The following is a 20,146-nucleotide window of genomic DNA, read 5'->3' on the forward strand; positions in this document are numbered from 1 at the left end:
TTAATTTAAGGGGAGGAAAACAGCGTTGTCAACAGATCTTCCCAGGTGAATTACTTGGTAAAGCTTTTGCAAGTCTGCCTTAAAGTAATTCAATATTAATATACTAACTGAGAGAGGGAGAGAACAGCTACCTGAGTGCTTTCAGGGAATAGATGGGTAACTAGGGCATGTGTTTAGCACCTGCAGTGCAATAAACTGCACTCATCAACTTAATTTTCCAAGTCTTTAAAGGATGGAGCTTTTGTATTGACTTTGGTTTGCCAGTACGCAAGAGACAGTCTTAAACTATAAAGCCACGTGTAAATTTAATTGCCAGCTTAAACTGAATTTCTGGGATAAAGGTTGTCTTGGGCTTTAAGGTACAGCACTGCTATTCTACAGCGCTATGTTTCAAGTGAGGAAGAATTTCGGTTCTGCATCTGAATCCCCAAGCTGTTTTCATAGGACTGTCACAGAAATTTATCAGTGAATTGTGAGTGTGAGCAGGGTGCAGTGTTTGAGACTGTGGTGACGAAAGACATCTCTTGCAGACCCATACTTCACAAGGAGAAAATATTTGTTGCCAACCTTCAAAATTGTCCACCAAGATTTAAAGGCTACATGAATGTAGGTGGTCATCCTGCTGATGGAAGTAAAGGAATAATACCTGGCTTTGGCCGCCGCAGATGGCTTGTGTGTTCGAAAGAGTAGACACTGCACTGACTCTGCTCACCAGGTGGACTTGAGAAGGTGCCATCTCCACACAGTCGCTGTCTTGGCTCTGAATATGCTTCCAGACACCCATGGGGAGCTTCTCGTGTTTGGGTGTTTCTAAGGACTTCCAGTCCTGTGCATCACCAGTCTAAATAACATGGTAGGGCCTGTGCAGTTGTGACGGCTCTGAATGGCCTGGAAGGAGAGGCAAGAGGCGAGTGCGAAGTTAAATACAACGAACTTATCCAAGGAGCATCTTTATTTCACAGAACGTGCTCCTTCAGGACATCCCTCTAGATGCCTTGTTATGTCCTCAGTGTTAGTATAGCCAGTGTAAATAAGTTATAGGAGAGTACAGAAATAGTCTTTCTGAAGTCTTCAAATGATTTTTTTTTTCCGGCCCAAAGGACTATGTAGGATCACAGAACAGTTTAGGCTGGAAGGGACCTCTGGAGGCCAGCTAATCCAACACCCTGAATCCAAGCAGGCTCAGTTAGATCAGGTTGCTGCTTAGCACTTTTTTTTTAGTGTCCTTTGAGTTGTGTAACTTCATGTCACTTAATTGAAGTCTGCCAATAATATGCCTTGAAAGCTGACTTGAAAATGAGACCTTGCAAGACATAAAAATGTAATTACAAGCTTGTTTTTACTAACACTTTTTCCCCCCAACCTTTATTAGGTAGAGGTATTGTCTTACTTCTCAAGCATTACTATGCAGGATTAATTTGCCAGAGAGAAAATTTTCTTAGTGGCAATTCTATAATTGTACTTTTGTATTTTACTGCTTGTCTTCAACAGAATAAACTGAAAGTCTGTTAGTTTATCTGAAAAGTGTTAGCACACGTAAACTTCCAGTGAAATAGTTTTCCAGCTAGGGCATGCTTCATGTTTAAAATATGCACAGTATTTTTAATGTGAAATGCAGTGACACATTTTGTACACTAACAACTTCATGACTAAGTATTTTTTATGCAATACACAACATGATCTTCTTATATGGAATAACTTGTCCTATTATTTGGCTGATTTAAAGTTGATCACTTTTCATGTGCCCTTGTGATGCTGCTACAGAAAGCACAATATTTAAACAGTTCCTTAAACAGTAGACCCTACAAAAGCTACTGTCTTGTGGATCTTCTTCTCAAGGGCAGGGAGTGTGTGTGTGAGTCGCTGTCTGTTCTGTGATCCTTCGCATACGGACTAGGCAGCAGAGCAGCTGCTTTCTCCCTTCTTCTCTTTCTACCTGGCCGCTTGCTTACACAGCACTTTTTTGGCACTTGGTGCTTTTAGCACTTTTTATTGCTGTCAAATTCAGCTGAAATGAAGTAACATATTCCAAAGAGAGAAGTGCTGTACGAAGAGATGCATATTAACATAAATTCCTTACTAAAAAAGGCTAGGTTAAAAACATACATCCAACTACCCTCTCACACCCTGCTTTTATGTTTGTACCTGAGATCTGCTGTCAGTTAAGGCTGTATATTGGATACTAAAATACTCCCCGATTCAGACGTCTAGGTTAGGAATGTGTATACACTTCTTGCGCACTTGAGAGGTATGTGTAACAGTCCAACTCTGAAAATACAGTCTCATATCTCAGATGGTACATCAGCTCCTGCAGCTGCAAGTAATTGCATTCTGGACAGCTGACAACAGGAGCTGAGAATCAGAAGTCTTTTTCCCTCAAAACATGGAAGAAATATGGGTAGTCATTGAAAATAACTCATTTATTCTTAACGATGTGCTGGCCGATATAAAAGGAAACAATGGTTAGAGTAAGCGGAAGAATTCACTGGGTTTTTTCCCCGTATTATTAGGAGTGTGGCTTCACTGAACCAGATTTAAGAGGAAAATGCCCTGTAGATTGAGTTGTCGTCCGTTTGACTGATACATCGGTGCTGTCTCTCTTTCAGATGAAGTGGACTACAGTAATTTTGGGACCAACACGCTATCGAGGAAGAAGAAGGCTCTGGTGACACTCCGCAATGACAACCTCCGCCGGCGTCCCCACATTAACATCAGCATGCCTCATGATTTTAGACCAGTGTCTTCCATAATTGATGTGGACATCCTTCCCGAAACGCACAGGAGGGTGAGGCTGTATCGACATGGGTGTGAGAAACCCTTGGGATTTTACATCCGCGACGGCACCAGCGTAAGGGTTACTCCTCACGGACTAGAAAAAGTACCCGGTATCTTCATCTCTCGTATGGTTCCTGGAGGCTTAGCGGAGAGCACAGGCTTGCTGGCTGTGAATGATGAAGTCCTGGAAGTTAACGGCATTGAAGTAGCAGGAAAGACTCTCGACCAAGTCACAGACATGATGATTGCCAACAGCCATAATCTTATTATCACGGTCAAGCCAGCGAACCAGAGGAACAATATTATTCGAAGCAGTAGGATGTCTGGTAGCTCTGGCCAGTCTACAGACAGCACTGCTAGTCACCATAGCTTGCCTATGTCCCACGTGCTGCAAAACTTCCACCCTGATGAAATGGAGAGTGACGAAGAGGCTGACATTGTCATCGAGGGCGGTCTGGAGCCACAGCACATTCCCAAACTGCACAGCCTTACTTCCAGTAGCCTCTCCCGAATCAACGGCAGCAGCCTTAGCCACAGGCTGCAAAGGGACCTGGTGCTCAACAACAACTCTGGCCGAGAAAGCAACGGCAACATCCACAAATTACTCAGTTCCTTAAAGACTGATCCCCGACACAGCCTGGTTATCCCCAGAGGAGGTATCGAGGAGGATGGAACAGTCATTACACTTTAGTAGCAGAACTGTCCTTTCAGTCTTAAGTGCCAATTGGGACAGTTGGCTCTTGCAACGTGTTACACGCAGGGCAGAGAGCCGATATTCTCATAGACCTCACAGGTGCAGAAAATTGTTGCTTTCTAGGAAACGTGGCATCTGGAGTTAGACATAAAACTGTCATGCACTGCAAAATTTGTCAGGAGAAAGCCAGAGCGTAAAACCTGGTTTGTGTCCCAGCCCTAAAGTGAGAACACGAGTTTGTTTTAGTGGGTATAAACCTAAGCAGTCTTACAGGCTGCCAGTGGCAGTGCTCCATACTGGGGTCTGGACGCATGGGTGGGTGTATTTATACACACATTTATATGAAATTAGATTTTAATAGTAACAGACATGTCTGTTTGAAGTGGAATCTGGTTTTCCTCTAATACCAGTTTAAAGAGAGTGCTTCTTAATAGCCATCCCATCTTCTACCATTACATACAGACCACCCACTAACTTGTTTACACCATATTTACAACCTTATGTCTAATCCAGACAAGCTCTGTAAAGGTAGCGGTTTCCTACTCTGGTGGTTACAATGTTAGGGAGATGCTGCAAACACATTTATCCAAATGAAACTATATATATTATTTTTTTAAAAGCCTGCGGAGGGGACGTTGGAGGATGTTGCTGTTATAGCTGTGAGACCAGCACCACCCGCTGGTCAGGAGCAGGCCTGCCTGCAGCACAGGTGAAAAACATGAAAATAAGGGCTTAAAACTAGGTTCAGCGCCATTATGTGTAAATGTATTCTTTTTCGATATTTATTAGATAACACCTCTTTTTCAATTTTTTTTTTTCCCCCATCATCTCTGTTTTTTTCAATATCATGGTTCGTATGAATTTTAGGGACGCAGGCGAGAAGGCAACAGAAGTGGGAGAGAGTGCTAGGACTGCCCCCGTCACCTCGGAACCGACACAGGTCCTTCGGGGCAGCCTAAACCCACACGGCCTTTCCTTGCGGAAGACTGGCTGGTTGCTGCACGGAGGAGGGATGCTGGCTGACTGGCAAACCTAACTTAGAGTAGTTCTGTTATTTCTGGACTCTTCCAGTGATCATAAAGCTTAATGCCTGCACAGGATTTCTATATAGTGGAAGTTTGCGATGGCCGGACATCTTTACTGGATGCTGGCTGGTGGGTAACCAGTGACTGTTGAGTCGGTAGCTGTCTGCTTCTGAAAATGCCATGGATTTATGAAAGTGTTCTAATCTAAAATATTTTGATATATCTTGATCAGTGTAAGGAACAAAATATAAATGTTTTACAATGTATTTTTCTACTTTTAGCTTGTGTCATTTTCTTTTTGTTTTTAACTTTGTAGTACATTAAAGCTTTTTTATATGGTGGAATAGACATTTCTTAAATATTGTACGGATCTGAAAATTCAGAAGTCTTGGTTTGAAAAAATTGCATTCCATTTTGGAATCTGTAATGGCTGGACAAAGGCTGTGCAGACTAATTCATTGTCGCTAATTTAGAATACCTGTGGAACAACCAGTCTTCTGGTCATTGTTAAATATGTTTGGGACATTGAACTTAGTTTATTTCTTTTAGATTTGCTTTGAAAATTTATTTTAAAATTCTTTCACTTACTCTAAGTAAACCTCTTCTAGGTATCACAGCAGTTATAGAGCTGTACTTATTTTTCCCAGCACAGTAAGAATAGAACATTGATCCTGTTCGTCTTAAAACTGTGTTTGTACTTTACCAAAGGTTTTAATTTTTTTAAAAAATCTGATTATTGGTGCAGTAAAAAAAATAGCTGGATGAATGCGCTTCAGTCAATCAGACCATGTTACCAGGAAGATTTTGTTACACCTTAAATAAGACTACTTTTATGAATTAAGTGGATTTGTCTGGCTGAAGTTACTCATTTTACCTTATTTAACTGATGAAAATGTGACCTGTCTGCAATAAAACGTGCACTGTCTCACTTCTACACTCTCTCCTTTCCCCTGTGCTGAAGCGCATCTTTCTGTGGAAGTGCCTCCCCTCCCCGGGGAAACAAGCTGCGTGCTTTTGGTGGCTCTTCCGCCACGGAACCCTTTCAGGAACGCTTCTCGCTGTGCCAGCGCGGACTTGGGACTCCTCGGGTGTTTGCTGCCTGCACCCGGTGTCTGTCCGCGGCCTTCCTTCCCGGCCCGGGCGCCGTCGCCGTGATGCCCGCGGGCACCTGGCAGCGCGGCTGGCTTCACGCCCGGGGGCTTTGCGGGCCGGGGGCGGCGCCGCTTCCCCCTCAGCAGCAGCCCGCCACACCGCTGGGACGCGCCCAGGCCCAGGGGTCGGGCCCCGTCGGGTGCGAGGGGGCTGAGTCGCCGCAGGGGGGACCCGACGCGGCCCCGTCGCTCTCCCCAGAGGCAGACCCGGGCCTCGCCGGGAGGCGGCTCCGAAGCGGGGGCGCGGCCTCCCGACCCGCGGCGGCGTAGAGGCGAGCGGGAGCGCGCTCCCAGCCCCGCCCCTCGGGAGCGCGCCTGCGCCGGCCCCGGCCCGCGGCGGGGGGAGGGAGCCCCGGCCCGCGGCGGGGGGAGGGAGCCCCGCCCCGCTCATGTGAGCGGCGGTGCCGCCTGAGGCCCGGCGGGGGGCGGGCGGCAGCATGGCGGCGGCGGCGGGAGCGGGCCCATGCCGCGGCGCTGACAGCGGGAACGTCTCGCAGAGCCACAGCAGCGCGTCCGGCCTCGGGGAGGCGGAGGACGAGGACTCCCGGGAGGCGTCGCTCAGCGCCACTGCCGCCGCCTACTCCGCGTACCTGCTGGCCGACCGCAGCCTCTTTAGCGAGCAGGTGAGGGGCTGGGCCGGCCCCTGCGGGGGAGGGAGCCGCGGCGGGCGCTTCCCCGGGCGGCCCGCGCTGTGGGGCGGCTGCGGAGCGCGCTGGGGGCTGGCTGGTGCCTGCGCTCGGGGGTCTCCTCTGGGAGGGCCGGGGGAGGGGTGCGTGTGCTTTCAAGTACCTTTAAAGTGTGTCTGTTTTGCAGATAGAAAGCTTAGACAAGAGTCTGGAAGATTTGCTGACCAGGGTGGATGAATTTGTGGGAATGCTGGACATGGTACGTACAGCTCGGGGGTAGCTGGGGTTTTGGAGTCGAAATACAGCTTGGCATGTACTCTGTCTCGTTTAAAAAGATGGGAAGCAGCCTTTGGTCTAGGCAGACAGGTTCTGGTATGAAAACACACTTGATAATTAGATTACTCATGGATGAAAACCACTGAACTTTCACATCAGAGCAAAATAGGCCGATGTAGCTATATAACTGAATATTTACGTAGTCCTGTTTCTGTGTTTGTCCTTTACATGCGTGGAATCCTATTATGAATGGCACAATGCTAGATACTGAAAAGGCCAGTACACTATTCTACTTCTTCTTTAACAAACCCCATCCTCTCTGGGCTTTGTAATCAAAACTGGTTTTGTCTTTAGGGGGCCCTTTCTTACCCTTTCGTCAGAAAGGCAGCTTTGTTTTCACTTTCGCATGGGAGGAGACAGGGGAACTGAATGTAGAGTTTGTATAAGCTGACAGTGGTGTACAGGCTGTCTTTCAGAGCATAGCGCATGCGGTTCTCCTGCCCAACTCTGAGGGGACTTCGCTGTATTTTTTTTTCTTAACCAATAAAAAAATTTCTGTGGCCTGACTTTGTTTTTAGTAAAGTTGAGGAAATGTACAGGTAGTAAAGTTTAAGTAAAAAATTTTAGTGTAATGTATTTGATTCTTTAGTATGCCTTGAGAAATGTCCAATCTCAGTTCTGATGAGGCTAAGGCAGCCTATTTTTAATATAATTACAAGGATGAATATTTGCCTATGCAAAGTAAATTTTGTTCAAAGGCGCTTACTAAACTGTACAAAACAGCTAGCTTATTAGTTTTAATCTAGTACTTTTATACTAATACTAATCTAGTATTTTTAAACTAGGAGTTTTAATCTGTTAATTAGAGCACAATTCTAGTTTCCAGAATAAAATCTACTACTTAACATTTCGTTTTATTCATTGACTATTGTATCATTTCTTTGAATCATTTTAGATTCGAAGTGATTCATCTCAAGTGGTCAATGAAAGTATACCTGAAATTTACACAAAAGCTACAGCAATGAGACAGATATACAGGAAGATTGACAAACTAGAGGTATGTATTTGATATGTTGTAGGTGTATTCTGTTTCTCAGTAGGGGGAAGAATAAGCGGTATGTTCTAGTTGCCTGTCTTTTGCACGTGCGTGCACGTGGAATGGATTCAGATCTGTTTTCATAGAATTGTGGAATAGTTTAGGTTGGAAGGGACCTTTAAAGGTCATCTAGTCCATTCCCCCCCTTTTTTCTCTCTGTGTCCAATGTGGATTCAATACTTTATGGTTAATGAAGAGAATATAATTTATTAAGAATTTCTGGAGACTGTGGACATTCTAAAACAAAATGCTTTTTTAAAAAAAAAACTATTTTTTAATTTTATTTACTGCTTGGAGCAAGGCAGGCATTTTTTTTGTTTTTGTGGAAAGCAGTAGTACCACATTTTCTTCTTTTTGGCTTCTTTTGATAGTATCTGTCAAAGTTACTGTGTTGGGAGCTATTCAGAGATTAGTGGAGTGAGCGGTCTGTTGATTCCTGGTAAAGCTTCAAAACTGTGATTCAGATCCTTGATCCCACTTTTAGTGGAAAGGGAGATAAAAGTCTAAATTCTAATAAGTCTAAATTAGTTATTTGCCTTTCAAATAGGAAAAGGAAGGCTGATTGTTTTATTAGATTTAATCTGTTTTCACAGCCTTTTAAGTATCTCACGTAATTTTTAGTAATAAAATAGACTTTGTGTAGGCAGAAGGGAAATAGAACATGGAGTGTTTGACTCCTTTCCATTCAAGTAATGGAACTTTCACCACTGTTGTGTGATACATAATCCTGTTTTAATTTGTTAGTGAAAAAGTTGAATTTGTTTTGGGGTTTTTTTCACACTAGGCTTTTGTGAAGATGGTTGGAAATAGCGTAGCTGGACTGGAAGAACGGGTCATAAAGGCAGAAACAGACCTTGGAGCTTTTCCAAGCACATTCAAGAAAATCTTGCACACAATCAACATACCATCATTCCTTAATGTAAGTAAGCTTTTTGTTACCATGTGACCAGCTTAGTTGCTCTGCTTGCCAGAGTGGATGATTAAAATAATAGTAAGTGTGTTACACAGACAGCTGAATGTCACTGTATCTTTTACGTACTGTGTTAGGATTTTTTGAAAAGTTCTCAGACTTAATTAAAAAAAACTCAAAACTTAAAAATCACAGATTTGTACAAGGAGTTGTCTAATATTCCAAAATAAGGCTGAATACATGAAGAAGGGAACGCGAAGGGCACGAACAAGCACATAATACACAAGCCTTTATGTTAAAGCACCCCTGATCTCTGATGCAAAGCAAGTATGCAAAGCAAGTAGCAAGAGCCTGTACAGACAACACTGTCAAAGGATCATTCTGCATTAATAATATCACTGCAGAAGCATTATCAAAAAAGCAAATGAAAGCTATGCTGCACAATATTTTTAAAATAAAGGTTCTATTTATATTCAATCCACATAGTTCAGTAATCATGGAAGCACCTTGTTAAACTTCATAAGGATGCTGTTTTCTCCATCCTTCCTTGTTAACTGCCTGTGGATTGTTTCTCTACGGAAGACTTGAAGTGCTCTCTTTGGTACGTTCCAAAGAGATGCCTTACCTAACCTTAAAGTGGCACGATGCTCTAGTTTTAAAATATCCTTGTGGTTTGAAAAAAAAAAAAAAGAAAAAAACCTGAACACCTGATGCTGCTTGGCATCACCTGCCAATACACCATTTATAAGTACTCCTACGTGCATCTTGTCAGCTCCCAGGTTTTTTTTTATCTTTTCCCGTATTCATCCTGTACTAGCTTAGGTTTCTGTGTCACAATACTGGTGAGAATGCTGAAATAAAATAGGTTTGGAGAGGAAGATGGTTGTGGCTGTTTGAGGTTTCTTTTCTTTGGCTTTTAGAGTGATGTCATTTCTTTTCTTTAAAAAAAAAAAAAACAACAAAACAACACAAAACTGCTATTTATGGGCCAATTACAAACCCAAACAACTGCAGCAGTTCCCTTGAAGAATATTCAACATCATTTTCTGTTCCGTTGCTAAAAACAGTTGTCAACCATGGAATTATAATCTTACATTGAGAAGTTTGAAAGTTCTAAGACAGTGCTTTTTTAGTGTTGCGTGGGAATGATTTGTCAGCTTAGCAGTTTTTCCACAATTAATAAGGTGGAAAGTCTTTGAAAGCGTCAGCAAGCTGAACTTGGCGTGTCCAGTGGTTTCCTGGTTTGAGTATGGATAGCGATAAAATCAACACTCAGAACTTACTGGCATTAATTGATTAACTGAAAGGCAGGTCACTGTTCCACAGTGGTACGGAGTATTGCATAGTAAAGTATCTGTTTGCAATAGCGAACGCAAGCATGTCTGAATGAAAACGCCTGAAGAGATTTCTCCTCATGCCTAACACTGAACTAGCTCGCTCAGTGTGTCAGTCCTGTGGAAAAGAAGGCTATGCCGATGTCATGACTTTCACTGTAGCTGTAGTTCATGTTTTCCTGCTACAGTTTTAATTTAGTCAAGTCCCCTCTCTTTCCTTTTAAATGTATCTCGGGTTTTATGCAATGAATATATTTTGTATTTCTTAAGCTCTGTATTTGTAATCTCACTTCCAGATTTTGCCCCAAGTTCTTGCCTTGTGAATATCAGGCAGTGTAAAGTACAGTACTGTCAGACTTCTAATATCACTAAGGATGTAGACTCTCTCAAAAGGTAAAAAATGTCTGCTAAGCAGCTGCAAAAATAATAATTCATACATGTGCACTTAGGCCATTGTAGGTACTGTGCCTGCCTATGAATTTCATCACAGGATGGAAATCATCCCCTTCTTGCACATACGCGAATACAGTGCCTCTTAAATCAGTGTGGCGAGTTGCAGAATACCTGTGACCTTAGTTTCCCTTGCGTGCAAGGTGTTTTCTCATAGGGCAGGTACAGGATAGGAAATATTTTTTAAAACAGAACTTTTATTTTAAAGATTGTTTTTACATTTGGCAATATTTGTGATATAGAGAATGTTAGTAATACCCACTATTTATAGATCCAATCTTTGTTTATGTTTTTTTTTGTTATGTAACAACTTGAATGGCAAAACAAACATTTCAGAGAAATCGGTGATATCACAGAGTTAAAGACAAATGTCATTTAAGTGTCATAAACCAGCAATTTTGTATGTAACGGGAGAATATGTACTTACTTCATACGGACTACAAGTGTACAGCTCAACTCAGCATTGGAGAAAATCCACTTAGCTGTTTTGTAGGCATGCTTAATTATATCCTCGTTTTGGTACTGTGAAAGAATTCCGAACTCAAAGTATACGAATGATGTTTGGCATGCTTTTAACTTTGTTATTGGTGAAGACTCTAATTTCCTCATCTCAGGCAGGCAGAAAATACCTGAAGAACTCTGCAGGCAAACTGACTGAGAGCTCTGCAAAAGAGTTTGTTAAAATCTTTTCATGAGTCTAAAAGAATTTTTCATGAAAGAAGTCTTAATTTCAAGCCTTTTATTTAAGACCATATATCGAAAATGTACACCAGGTCTGTGTTTGTCGTGCAGCATCATTTACATGCAGGAAGGCGGACACAGTCGTCAGCAGCGGTCCTTGCTGCTCTCTCTCTAGTGAGCCATTTGGTATAGCAAAACAACGTACAGTTGGTATTTAAAAGAAATGTGTACGGTTATCCTGAAAAACAGTGTAACAGCTCTTTTCCAGTCCACTACCCTATTATTTTTAATGGTATGTTATAGTACATACATTCTAATGTATGTTAGCAGCAACCTTCTCAAAAGAAACATTTGGTAGGTGTGTTGCCATGTGAAGACTTTCTAACTAAGTAAATGAGAATGCAGGCAGCGGCTGAGGAGAACTCGGAGGCCGGAGCAGGAAAGGTAAACGTAGATGGCTTTGGAAGGATGAAGGTTACAATGACTATCCTGTCAGCTGGAAAAGATTACCCACTGGGCTCCTGCAAAGCTGGCATATCTTATACCTTCCAGGACTGCGCCTGTTCAGGTGATATAATGGTGAAAGTCAAAGGCTGCTTTTCTTCACTAACGTTAAGAGTATGTCAGACCCATCTGAGCGATGATTAAAAATTAGTCTAACTAAGGAGATATGCCTTCAAAATTATTCTTGTTTTGCATTTTGGCTCTGTAGGCTTTGTTTTAAAACTTGCTTTTTTAAGAATGCGAAAAATAAACTTACCTAATTTGCAGAAATCATCTTCCTCACGGCAACAACAGACCCTCTATGAACCTCCAGTCCTCTTCAAGACTGAAGACTATTTTCCGTGTCTTAATGAAGCACCTTATTGATGATTTTTGCTGTGGGATTGATATGGATCAGCCAGAATAGAGGCAGCCAAGTGAACAGAAGAAATGCTAAGCTCAAAATAGCTGCATTTCTGAGCATTATTGATGGCATATTGCCATTCTGATTCTCATTGTCTTCCTTCAGGCAGTATTTTCAGGTAATCTTTCTTTACGTACCTTATTTCAAAAGTCTTCCTAAAACACAAAATAAATTTTAAGATCATATTGCGGAAGGAACTTAAGAAACTTCTGCATTAGATTTTTTTTTTTTTAATAAGGAAATAATGGGAAACATAGTTTTATATATAAATCTTTTAACACATAAATATCTGTGCTGCTGCAAGTGTAAATAACTGTACCACAAGGATATCTTTTTTCTTAATGTACTAATTGAGGTGAAAGAAGAACTGTGCATAAAATCATCTACTCCAAGTTCTGGAGCCTGATCTCTGCGGTTTGTACAGAGAAGTGCACCACATTGGGACGTACAGGTTGCAAGGGGAGGACTTGGAAGATCGGCGAGGAGTCAAGGATGTGGCTCGATGCATGTGATCTAGTCCCAGTTCACAACGTGAACATCCTGCCCCTGCTGATGATCATCAGGTCACAGTGACCTGAGCTCCTAGTTACTGCAGCGTTGCATTGTTTGGCATGTAACCAGGTGGGTAGGAGATATATATATACACATACATATATACACACACACGTATATATATAAAAAACCTGCTGTCAAAAAGAAGTATCTAAGTTGAGGCAGGGATGTCCCTGGATGGAGCCTCGATCGGACACCTGACCAGACTGTCTGCTGTTCCCTCGCAAACCTCTGTGCGGTTACTGGGGCTCCCTGCGCTGGTGGCAGTGTGAGTATATTGTCAATAAACTAATAGCTGTCGAACCCCTGTTGTGGTCTTGCGTTTCCCCTGATGGTATCCAACTGCACCATTGTTTCTGTGAACCTTTTTTCATACAGCCTCATGTTACTACCTAGTGGGTGTTAATCATGAATTGCTGTATTTCTCTAAACAGCAGTTTTGCTACTGCTGTTTTACTGCCAATATAACTTGCTACAAATACCTAGAATTCATGTTTCGGAGGAATAAGGAGTGCATTAGAGAAAGAACAACATGTCCACTGCTTTTGTGTTGCAAGCACAGAAAAAGGTATGCAGTTCTAGAACCAAGGGTTGTGTATCAATAGATAAAGCTTTGAAAACCGTATGGTCTTGTCTCCCATCAACAGCAGGGACCGGGTTCTAAACAGTATCTGAAGTGACACTTAGTAAAAATGAAAACAGAAGATTGTGAAGTCAAAATTAGTAGGCTCCAAAAGCTGTTCTAATGTAAGACTTGCAGAATTTAAACATAGTCTAGAAGAATAATCACATGCAAACATACAGAAAGGAACCCCCTCGCCCCACCATACTCCTTGCTTTCATCCATGTCTAAATATTTCAGCATTTAGAAGTGATGTTCCACTGCAGCAACAGTTGCATTTCCCAAAGGTGTGGTGCCTTTCAGTTTATGCGTAAATAGTCCTTGAAGGCTTGTCACTCCTCAGTGAAATCTAATGAAATGACATATCTGTAACTTAGTGTAGCGATGTAAGGCTACAGCTAAACACACACACTAATACTGACATTACAAAAAATTTTAAACTTTAGAACAGCTTTCTAATTAAGTGAATCAACTGCTCAAATAACAACTTTACCCTCTGCTGAATGGAACTAAAATGCAGTTAAACAGATGATACAATATAAAATATCAAGATAATAAGCGATCTCGGCAAGCTTATGCAGCTGACCTGTTCATATTAAGAAGAGAAAAAACAATACCGTGTTCTGAAGTCAGCATTTATGTTAAAGAGTTGTATGGAAAATGTAAGTTATATTTTCGAAGCACACCGCAAACAAAAATCTTGCATTTCCTATAACTAGTATAGAATGTTGTAAATGCTCTAAAATATTCTTGTTACTGAAAATAATGGAAGATTTATTAAGATTTATTAAGGAAATGCTATAGAAGTACAGACAAATAAATTGTGGGGTTCTTTATACATGATACAGAATAACAAGGTCACGGTTCATCTGTGAACTATAGAGAAGCTGTAAAATTAAGGCATTCTCATAATGCTGAGAAAACCCACACACGCACTCTGTTGTTGAATTTGTACTGCCTTGGCTGTCTTGTTCATGGTCAGTCTCGCCAAGTAAGAATGGCATAAAAAAAATGCCAAGTGTTCACACTCGGTAACTTTAAAAGACTCCTAGAACATTCCTTTATTTTGTCTGCTGTTGTTACCTTGCATTAGTATAAAACCAGCAATAACTATATTATGAATTAGTCTCAATACTTACTATTTTTGCCAGCTGCAAATCTAGATCTCAAAATCCACTGATCCCGATATTCATACACCCAGAAAGCTGTGTTGTGTGTTTCTCTGTACAATGTCTTATCTTTCTCCTCTTGCTTGGGTTCCAAGATATAAAGCCAGTAACTGGCACTACATTGCCTGTTTTTAACATGAAGAGCTCTTCAGCTAAAACTGATGTAAAGCAAGACGTTACGTTTGGTGAGCTGAGCTGCTAAAGGTTGGTAGTCGAGTCTATGAAACGAGTCAATGTTTAATATCAACGAAAGAGTCTTCACACAAATCTTTTCTTCTATGACATGACGCAAAAATTTTAAAGTTATTCCAGCAGAGGTAACGCTAGAAGTTTTTATATTCTTAGGTACATTTTAGGCAAGCGTCTGATTGAAACTAGCTCTGCAGGTTACTGAAAGGTGTGTTTACTGTGAGATGTGTGTGTATACACAACAAAAGCTCCATTCACAAGGTACACAGGATGGACAGAGTGTTAGAGGTCCACATTTTTTGTAGCTCCTGCACAAAAAACAACGCAATCTGTCTTACCTAAACATTTAGTTACACGATAAACCATGCCTGAAGTAGGCACGTAAAGATTGATGTTTGTGTTTAGTTGGTTTTGGTCCTACACATGTTGTTCCACTCTTGAGCAATGCTACTGCAGGTGCTATAAGGCCTAAAGAAATTGTAGAAGGATGCGCCTTCTGACATGAAAAGAAACAGACTTGATTATTTATCTGACCAAATAATAAGTTGTTTAAAGATGTAAAGATGCACTGGATTACATTGACATTATCAAAACTCATAGCAGTTCATTAGTTCTGCTGACAGTAACCTTCAAGGTTAAGTAGTTTTACCTGCAATATTAAGAAATCAGTAGCAACCTTAATTTGCATTCTGTCCTGCGCAGGAACTGTTTCCAAATACTAAGATCTTGAGCTGTGAGTGAAACACCTTCCAGTATGAGAAAGAAGAGCAAGATAGCTTGCATCTGCATCCATGAAGAGAACTTAGATTTGAAAATGGTAACTATTTTCAGGTTCCCTTACCAAAAAAAAAAAAGAAGGTATTTTAAAGTGATGACACCTTTAAAGTCCCTCAGTTTTCACAGAAAAAAATCCTAGTCTTGGGCCAGCTACCAAGAAAATCCCATATGTGCAGACAGAAGCCCTGCCTTGAAAAACCAAAATCCCTGTCAGATTTAGCTATGGGCAGAGAGGACCATCGCGGGGGTTGGTAATCTCTGTAGCCACTGCCCCTAAAGCCTTCAGGAGAGGCTGTGTCCGCTCCGCTGCTTCTGGTGCTTCTGCTGGAAGCCGGTGGGTGGTAGTACAGACTAAAAAGGTGATAGTACAGCCTACGGGTGGTAGTACAGCCTGGGGATGGTAGTACAGCCGCCAGGGCCAGCAGGTCTCAGAGATTTAGGGAATTTTCTTTGCCATCTTGCTTGGAGTTATCTACTCACAAACTTTTCATGATTTTGCAAAACAGTGTAATAGTAGTCAAATTATACACGATGATCAGTGTCTTAAAAGTAACTGCTAAGTAGCAAGGCGAAGAAAAAAGGCGAAGAGAAGGTACTGCTCACGGGCAATACTGAACAATGCTGGCGAGACAGAATGTGGTCACCTGTAGATAAATAGTTTAAAAAAAAAACTGAAATAATGCCTTTGGAATTATATCAGACCAAAGAGTAAGATAGGAAACCCAAAGTATCCTGTCTAAAATCTGCATGAAAGACTAAAACATCGTTTAATATTTGTCAGCTTTAATAGTGGCTGTACATTATTTGATGGACTATTAGATTAGGTAATAGAAGACATTAAAATTACATCAATAGTCATAAAAGATTATGTTTTCAGTTGAATGTGCTATCTATACAGGTTCTTGAATAGCCCTAAAAAAAAGTATATTGAAAATACAGGTATATAAATGAGCTGACAGAGCTAAGAAAATTAACTGAATATTAGCAAGTATTCTGTTAGAGGGTTCTGAGTGAAAACAAAGTGACAGAATTCATGGAGGGGAAAAAAAAAAAAGTGCACTTGTTGAGCATCAATGAAGAAAGAGAAGGAAGGTGTTTCCAGTTTGATTTATTATCTCCCACTGTTGAGAAACTGTAGGTTTCTCGGGAATAGCTTGATGCCTACATTATTTTAAAATAAATTAATTGTCATCTGTTTCTTATAGGTGACACTGTCAGGATTTTCTTTACAAGCAAGTGGTCTAGAAAGCAACCTTTAAAAAAAGAAAAAGCAATAGCCGAAATTCCCACAATCCTGGGACTTTAAAACTGAGAACTGGCACTAAGTATGGCAAAAGCATCTGAAATGTTTCTCTGAATATCAGTCGATCTAAAAGGTCTGCAGACAACGGCAAACTGTCAGAAAAGTTGGTTCACATTGATTCATACAAAAAAAAGAAAAGGAAAAAAGGAACGGTAAGAGCCTCATGCAGGGATGGAAAAGGCAGAAAATAGCATAGCTGCGAGAAAAGCCGGGGCGATCGCTAAGGTGCAAACTTGTGGTGACGGAGCTTTGAGCAGCAGGAGCAGATGAGGGCAGGATCCCTGAAGCGGGAGGGGTGGGTGTAGATCCACAACAGACCTGACGCACACGTGCGATTTTGTTACTTGTTCACAGTTTAGGAGCTTTTTACCTTTTTTTTGCCTCAGGGTGCACTACTCCCGAGTACATGGTTTTAGGAGGGGCTTAAACTGTGCTAGGAGAGCTGGGAAAGGAGAGTCTGGACCAGGTCGCCCTTACGGCATCTTTGATGAAAGCGGTAGGACTTGCAGGTAGAGTTAGCCAGACCATTGGACTGTTCTGGCTGAAAACCAGTCCTGCCAAGCCAAACAGTCCAGCCCCAGCACTGATGTCCCAGCACAGGGGTGAGGGGTGACCCCCCTGAGAAGGCAAGCAAAGCACTTTCCGGAGCAGTGTCACCAGGGAGATGTGCAGCAGGGGAGATGCGTGCTGTGGAATTAGCATCTGTTTTTCTCATGCTGCTTTGATTAGTCCTTTCCTCTGCAGGGATGGCTTTGCAATTTGATCAGAAGTGTAGAGGGAAAGAAGAACGAAAAAATCAGGCGTTGGGAGTAGCCCTATCGTCGTCACTGCAGAGATGTCTGTGTGCTGTGTGTCCTGCTCAGATGCCCACTTCTAGCAGTGTTTTATCATCTCCAGTACAGCGGTTCGACTGCTAGTGATAAGCAGTGCCCTTGCTCTTGGTGTCAGTGGTTGCCGGGAATTTTTTTGGTAGTCTTCCTGTTGCATCTAAAATCCAGTATACTGGAAGACTGTTAAGGGAAAAAATGTTTATTAAGGGGAAAAATACTGAACAATAAAATTGAACAGAAATAATGTTTTCTTTCTGGATTTACTAGCTTGACTTTTCCTGGATTTAATTGTGTTTCTGTAGTCAAAGGAAGGAAAACACAAAGCAGCAATGCCAGAGAAATCTTGCCTAAGGAAAATCAACTATGATGTTGTTAACTAACAAGGCAGATGAGCAGTGGCCATTGCAAACTCTTTGCGTGTACCAGTAAGATAAGTCAAGACTCTGCCACGTGAGCTGGATGAAATTGTGAGAGGGACACAGAATGAACAATGGAAAGAGACGAGCGAAAGCAGGGCTAGATGATATCCCAGTGCCCATCTCAGTCAGCATTCTGGCACGTTAGTTTGCACCATGGAACTGTCTCTGGGTGTGAAACGGATTTTTTTTAGATCGAGTATAGCCAGAGACTTGCTCCAGGAGTTTACCTGACATGCTGAGCTGCTGTTGGGTATTCATTCCATGCTGCTGGCCTTGAGCTAGTCTTAGGTCAAGATGAAACTCAATGAAACATTTAGCTTGAACATCAGGTTTCTCCTTACAAATCTGCCCGTGCTGTGCTGATCTACTTGCTGAGACAGGCATAGCTGCAGAGTGGTTAACAGCACTCTTCAGGAGTACAAAGTCTGAACCAAAGTTGTGCGGTGAACACAGATGTGATGGAGCTGGAGTTTAAGTCCTCGTTTGAGGGTCACTAGTATGGAAATGAAATTCATGCAGGGGAATTGTGAAGAGAAGAGCCTGATGTAAAGGTCAGGTAGGAAAGCTGCTGGAGAGGAGATTGTGGAGGGGTGATGTGGAGGAGCAGACAGAGACCTGCTAACTGAACTCACAATAAGGAAGTGTACAGGAGATGGAAGCAGGGGCAGGTGACCCAGTGGGACAATAGAGCTGCTGTTTCGTTTTGCAGGGGTAGGGTTAGGAAAGCCAAGGCTGACCTGGACTTGAACCTGGTAAGGGATGTGAAGGGCAGCAGGAAAGGCTTCTACGAGTACATAAACAGCACAAGGAAGACCAGGGAAAATGTGCCCACTGCTGAATGCAGTGGGGGCCTGCTGACACAGGACACAGAAAATACGCTCGAAGTACTCAATGTACTGTGAAGCACTGGAACAGGCTGTCCAGGGAAGTGGTGGAGTCCCCATCCCTGGATGTGGTCAAAAACCTGTAGATGTGGCACTTCGGGACATGGTTTAGCAGGCACGGTAGTGTTGGTGTGATGGTTGGACTTGATGATCTTAGAGGTCTTTTCCAACCTTCATGATTCTATGATTCTACTCGATGCCTTCTGTGCTTCAGTCTTTACTGGGCAGTCTTTACTGGGCTTGCCAGTAGGGAATGAAGGAGAGGGAGACAGACACTTCACAGCAGTGCACACTGGTAGGACAAGAGGTGATGTGTACAAAAGTAAAAACTCCTTGCTAAAGCACCTTCTCTGCTGCATCCTGCATCCTTTTTTTTTAACCTTTTTCCCACAAGCTTCTTCGAATGTCTTCTAATTCTTGTATTGGAGGACACAATCTACAGTCATTAGCCATCTGTGTTGCTCAACATCTTGTAGTAATGTCTGTAATTTCTCTTTCCACGATCTCTTCCCTTGGCTGAAGAATCATATGAATGGTTTGGGTTGGAAGGGACCTCAAACATCAGGGATACTTTCCTCTAGATCAGGTTGCTCAAAGCCCTGTTGTTTTGTGTATGAAACTTTCATGCCCTTATTGCCTTTCGCTGATCTTTTCCCACGTCTGCTGTATCCTTTCTGAGATCAGGAAACCAGGGCTGCCCATGTAATTCAAGGCACAAACAAATCAGAGGTTTAAATAGGACCAAAATCACATGCTCTACCGCTTTCTATGTTTCTTCTCTAGTTATTCCTAATATTGGATGTGCTTTTTTGTCCTCTTCTGAACATTTAAACTGATGTTTTCAGGACCTATCATAATTGTGTGATCTCATTCGAGAGTTACTGCTCAGATTTACTTTCTGACTCATAAAGTGGTTCATATACAAGCATAGTTTAGTGTAATGGCTAAACATGTGTCTGTTAAGCAGGAGGTGCTTCCAGTTAGTAGGATGATGGTTTTGCTAAAACAAAGGTTACTGCATATGTGAATCTGATATAAAAAGTAGCAGACTGCAGGGCTTTGCACAAGAGGGCAAAACCACAGAAGGTGCAGGGTCAGTGGGTTCGTGTACGGATTACATTACACCTACCGGAGGTCAGCAGCTGCCCAAGTCACCTGGCTCCTGTGTGTAATTGTGCTCACCTGGGCTGTCACTGGACTTTTCTTATCATTGTCACAGAGCAGCGGTCCTGGAAAAAATGATGTTTAACCTTGGGCCGAGGTGCTCTGCTGAAGCAGAGAGCCTGCAAAGTGTCTAGCAGCATGCGCCAGGTACTGCTCAGCCCACTGCAGCCTCAGAGGAGAAAGGCAGCAGGCTGTAGCACCGACAGGAGCCCTCTTCCTTTTGCATGTCCTCAGATCCTCTTTTGTGCCAGAAGTCACAGAATCACAGGATGTTTGGGGTTGGAAGGAACCTCTGTGGGTCATCTAGTCCAA

The 20,146-nt window shown here is 42.3% G+C and overlaps 2 protein-coding genes across 5 annotated transcripts in view; both read left to right on the forward strand.

Moving 5' to 3' along the window:
* The window catches only part of PARD6G (par-6 family cell polarity regulator gamma), a 68,077-nt gene extending 62,669 nt beyond the window's left edge, over positions 1-5,408 (forward strand). For all 3 annotated transcript variants that reach the window (XM_075416607.1, XM_075416608.1, XM_075416609.1), the window contains one exon: positions 2,607-5,408. In XM_075416607.1, the coding sequence (XP_075272722.1) occupies positions 2,607-3,466 (860 nt within the window). In that variant the 3' untranslated portion in view covers positions 3,467-5,408. The remainder of the gene's footprint in view (positions 1-2,606) is intronic.
* A 627-nt stretch (positions 5,409-6,035) lies between these two features.
* BLOC1S4 (biogenesis of lysosomal organelles complex 1 subunit 4) lies at positions 6,036-12,780 on the forward strand. 2 transcript variants are annotated; one of them, XR_012763475.1, is made up of 6 exons: positions 6,036-6,268; positions 6,459-6,530; positions 7,503-7,604; positions 8,428-8,562; positions 11,790-12,043; positions 12,281-12,780. XR_012763475.1 is itself a non-coding variant. In XM_075416610.1 (5 exons), exons 1-5 carry the CDS (start codon positions 6,083-6,085, stop codon positions 11,886-11,888), a joined length of 594 nt encoding a protein of 197 aa, XP_075272725.1. In that variant the 5' UTR covers positions 6,036-6,082; the 3' UTR covers positions 11,889-12,780. The 2 variants fall into 2 exon arrangements, 1 of the variants encoding a protein (XP_075272725.1); XM_075416610.1 differs by having other exon boundaries at positions 11,790-12,780.
* Positions 12,781-20,146: the final 7,366 nt, after the last annotated feature.

Source organism: Opisthocomus hoazin, chromosome 3 (genome assembly GCF_030867145.1).
Source record: "Opisthocomus hoazin isolate bOpiHoa1 chromosome 3, bOpiHoa1.hap1, whole genome shotgun sequence".
In the NCBI taxonomy this organism is placed as follows: Eukaryota; Metazoa; Chordata; class Aves; order Opisthocomiformes; family Opisthocomidae; genus Opisthocomus; species Opisthocomus hoazin.

Excerpts from the sequence above, each read along its gene's own strand:
- BLOC1S4 (XM_075416610.1), top strand. The coding sequence starts at position 6,083 with ATGGCGGCGGCGGCGGGAGCGGGCCCATGCCGCGGCGCTGACAGCGGG. Across the intron at positions 6,269-6,458 it reads GCAGCCTCTTTAGCGAGCAG|ATAGAAAGCTTAGACAAGAG; the intron begins GTGAGGGGCTGG and ends TCTGTTTTGCAG. Across the intron at positions 8,563-11,789 it reads ACATACCATCATTCCTTAAT|AAATCATCTTCCTCACGGCA; the intron begins GTAAGTAAGCTT and ends CCTAATTTGCAG.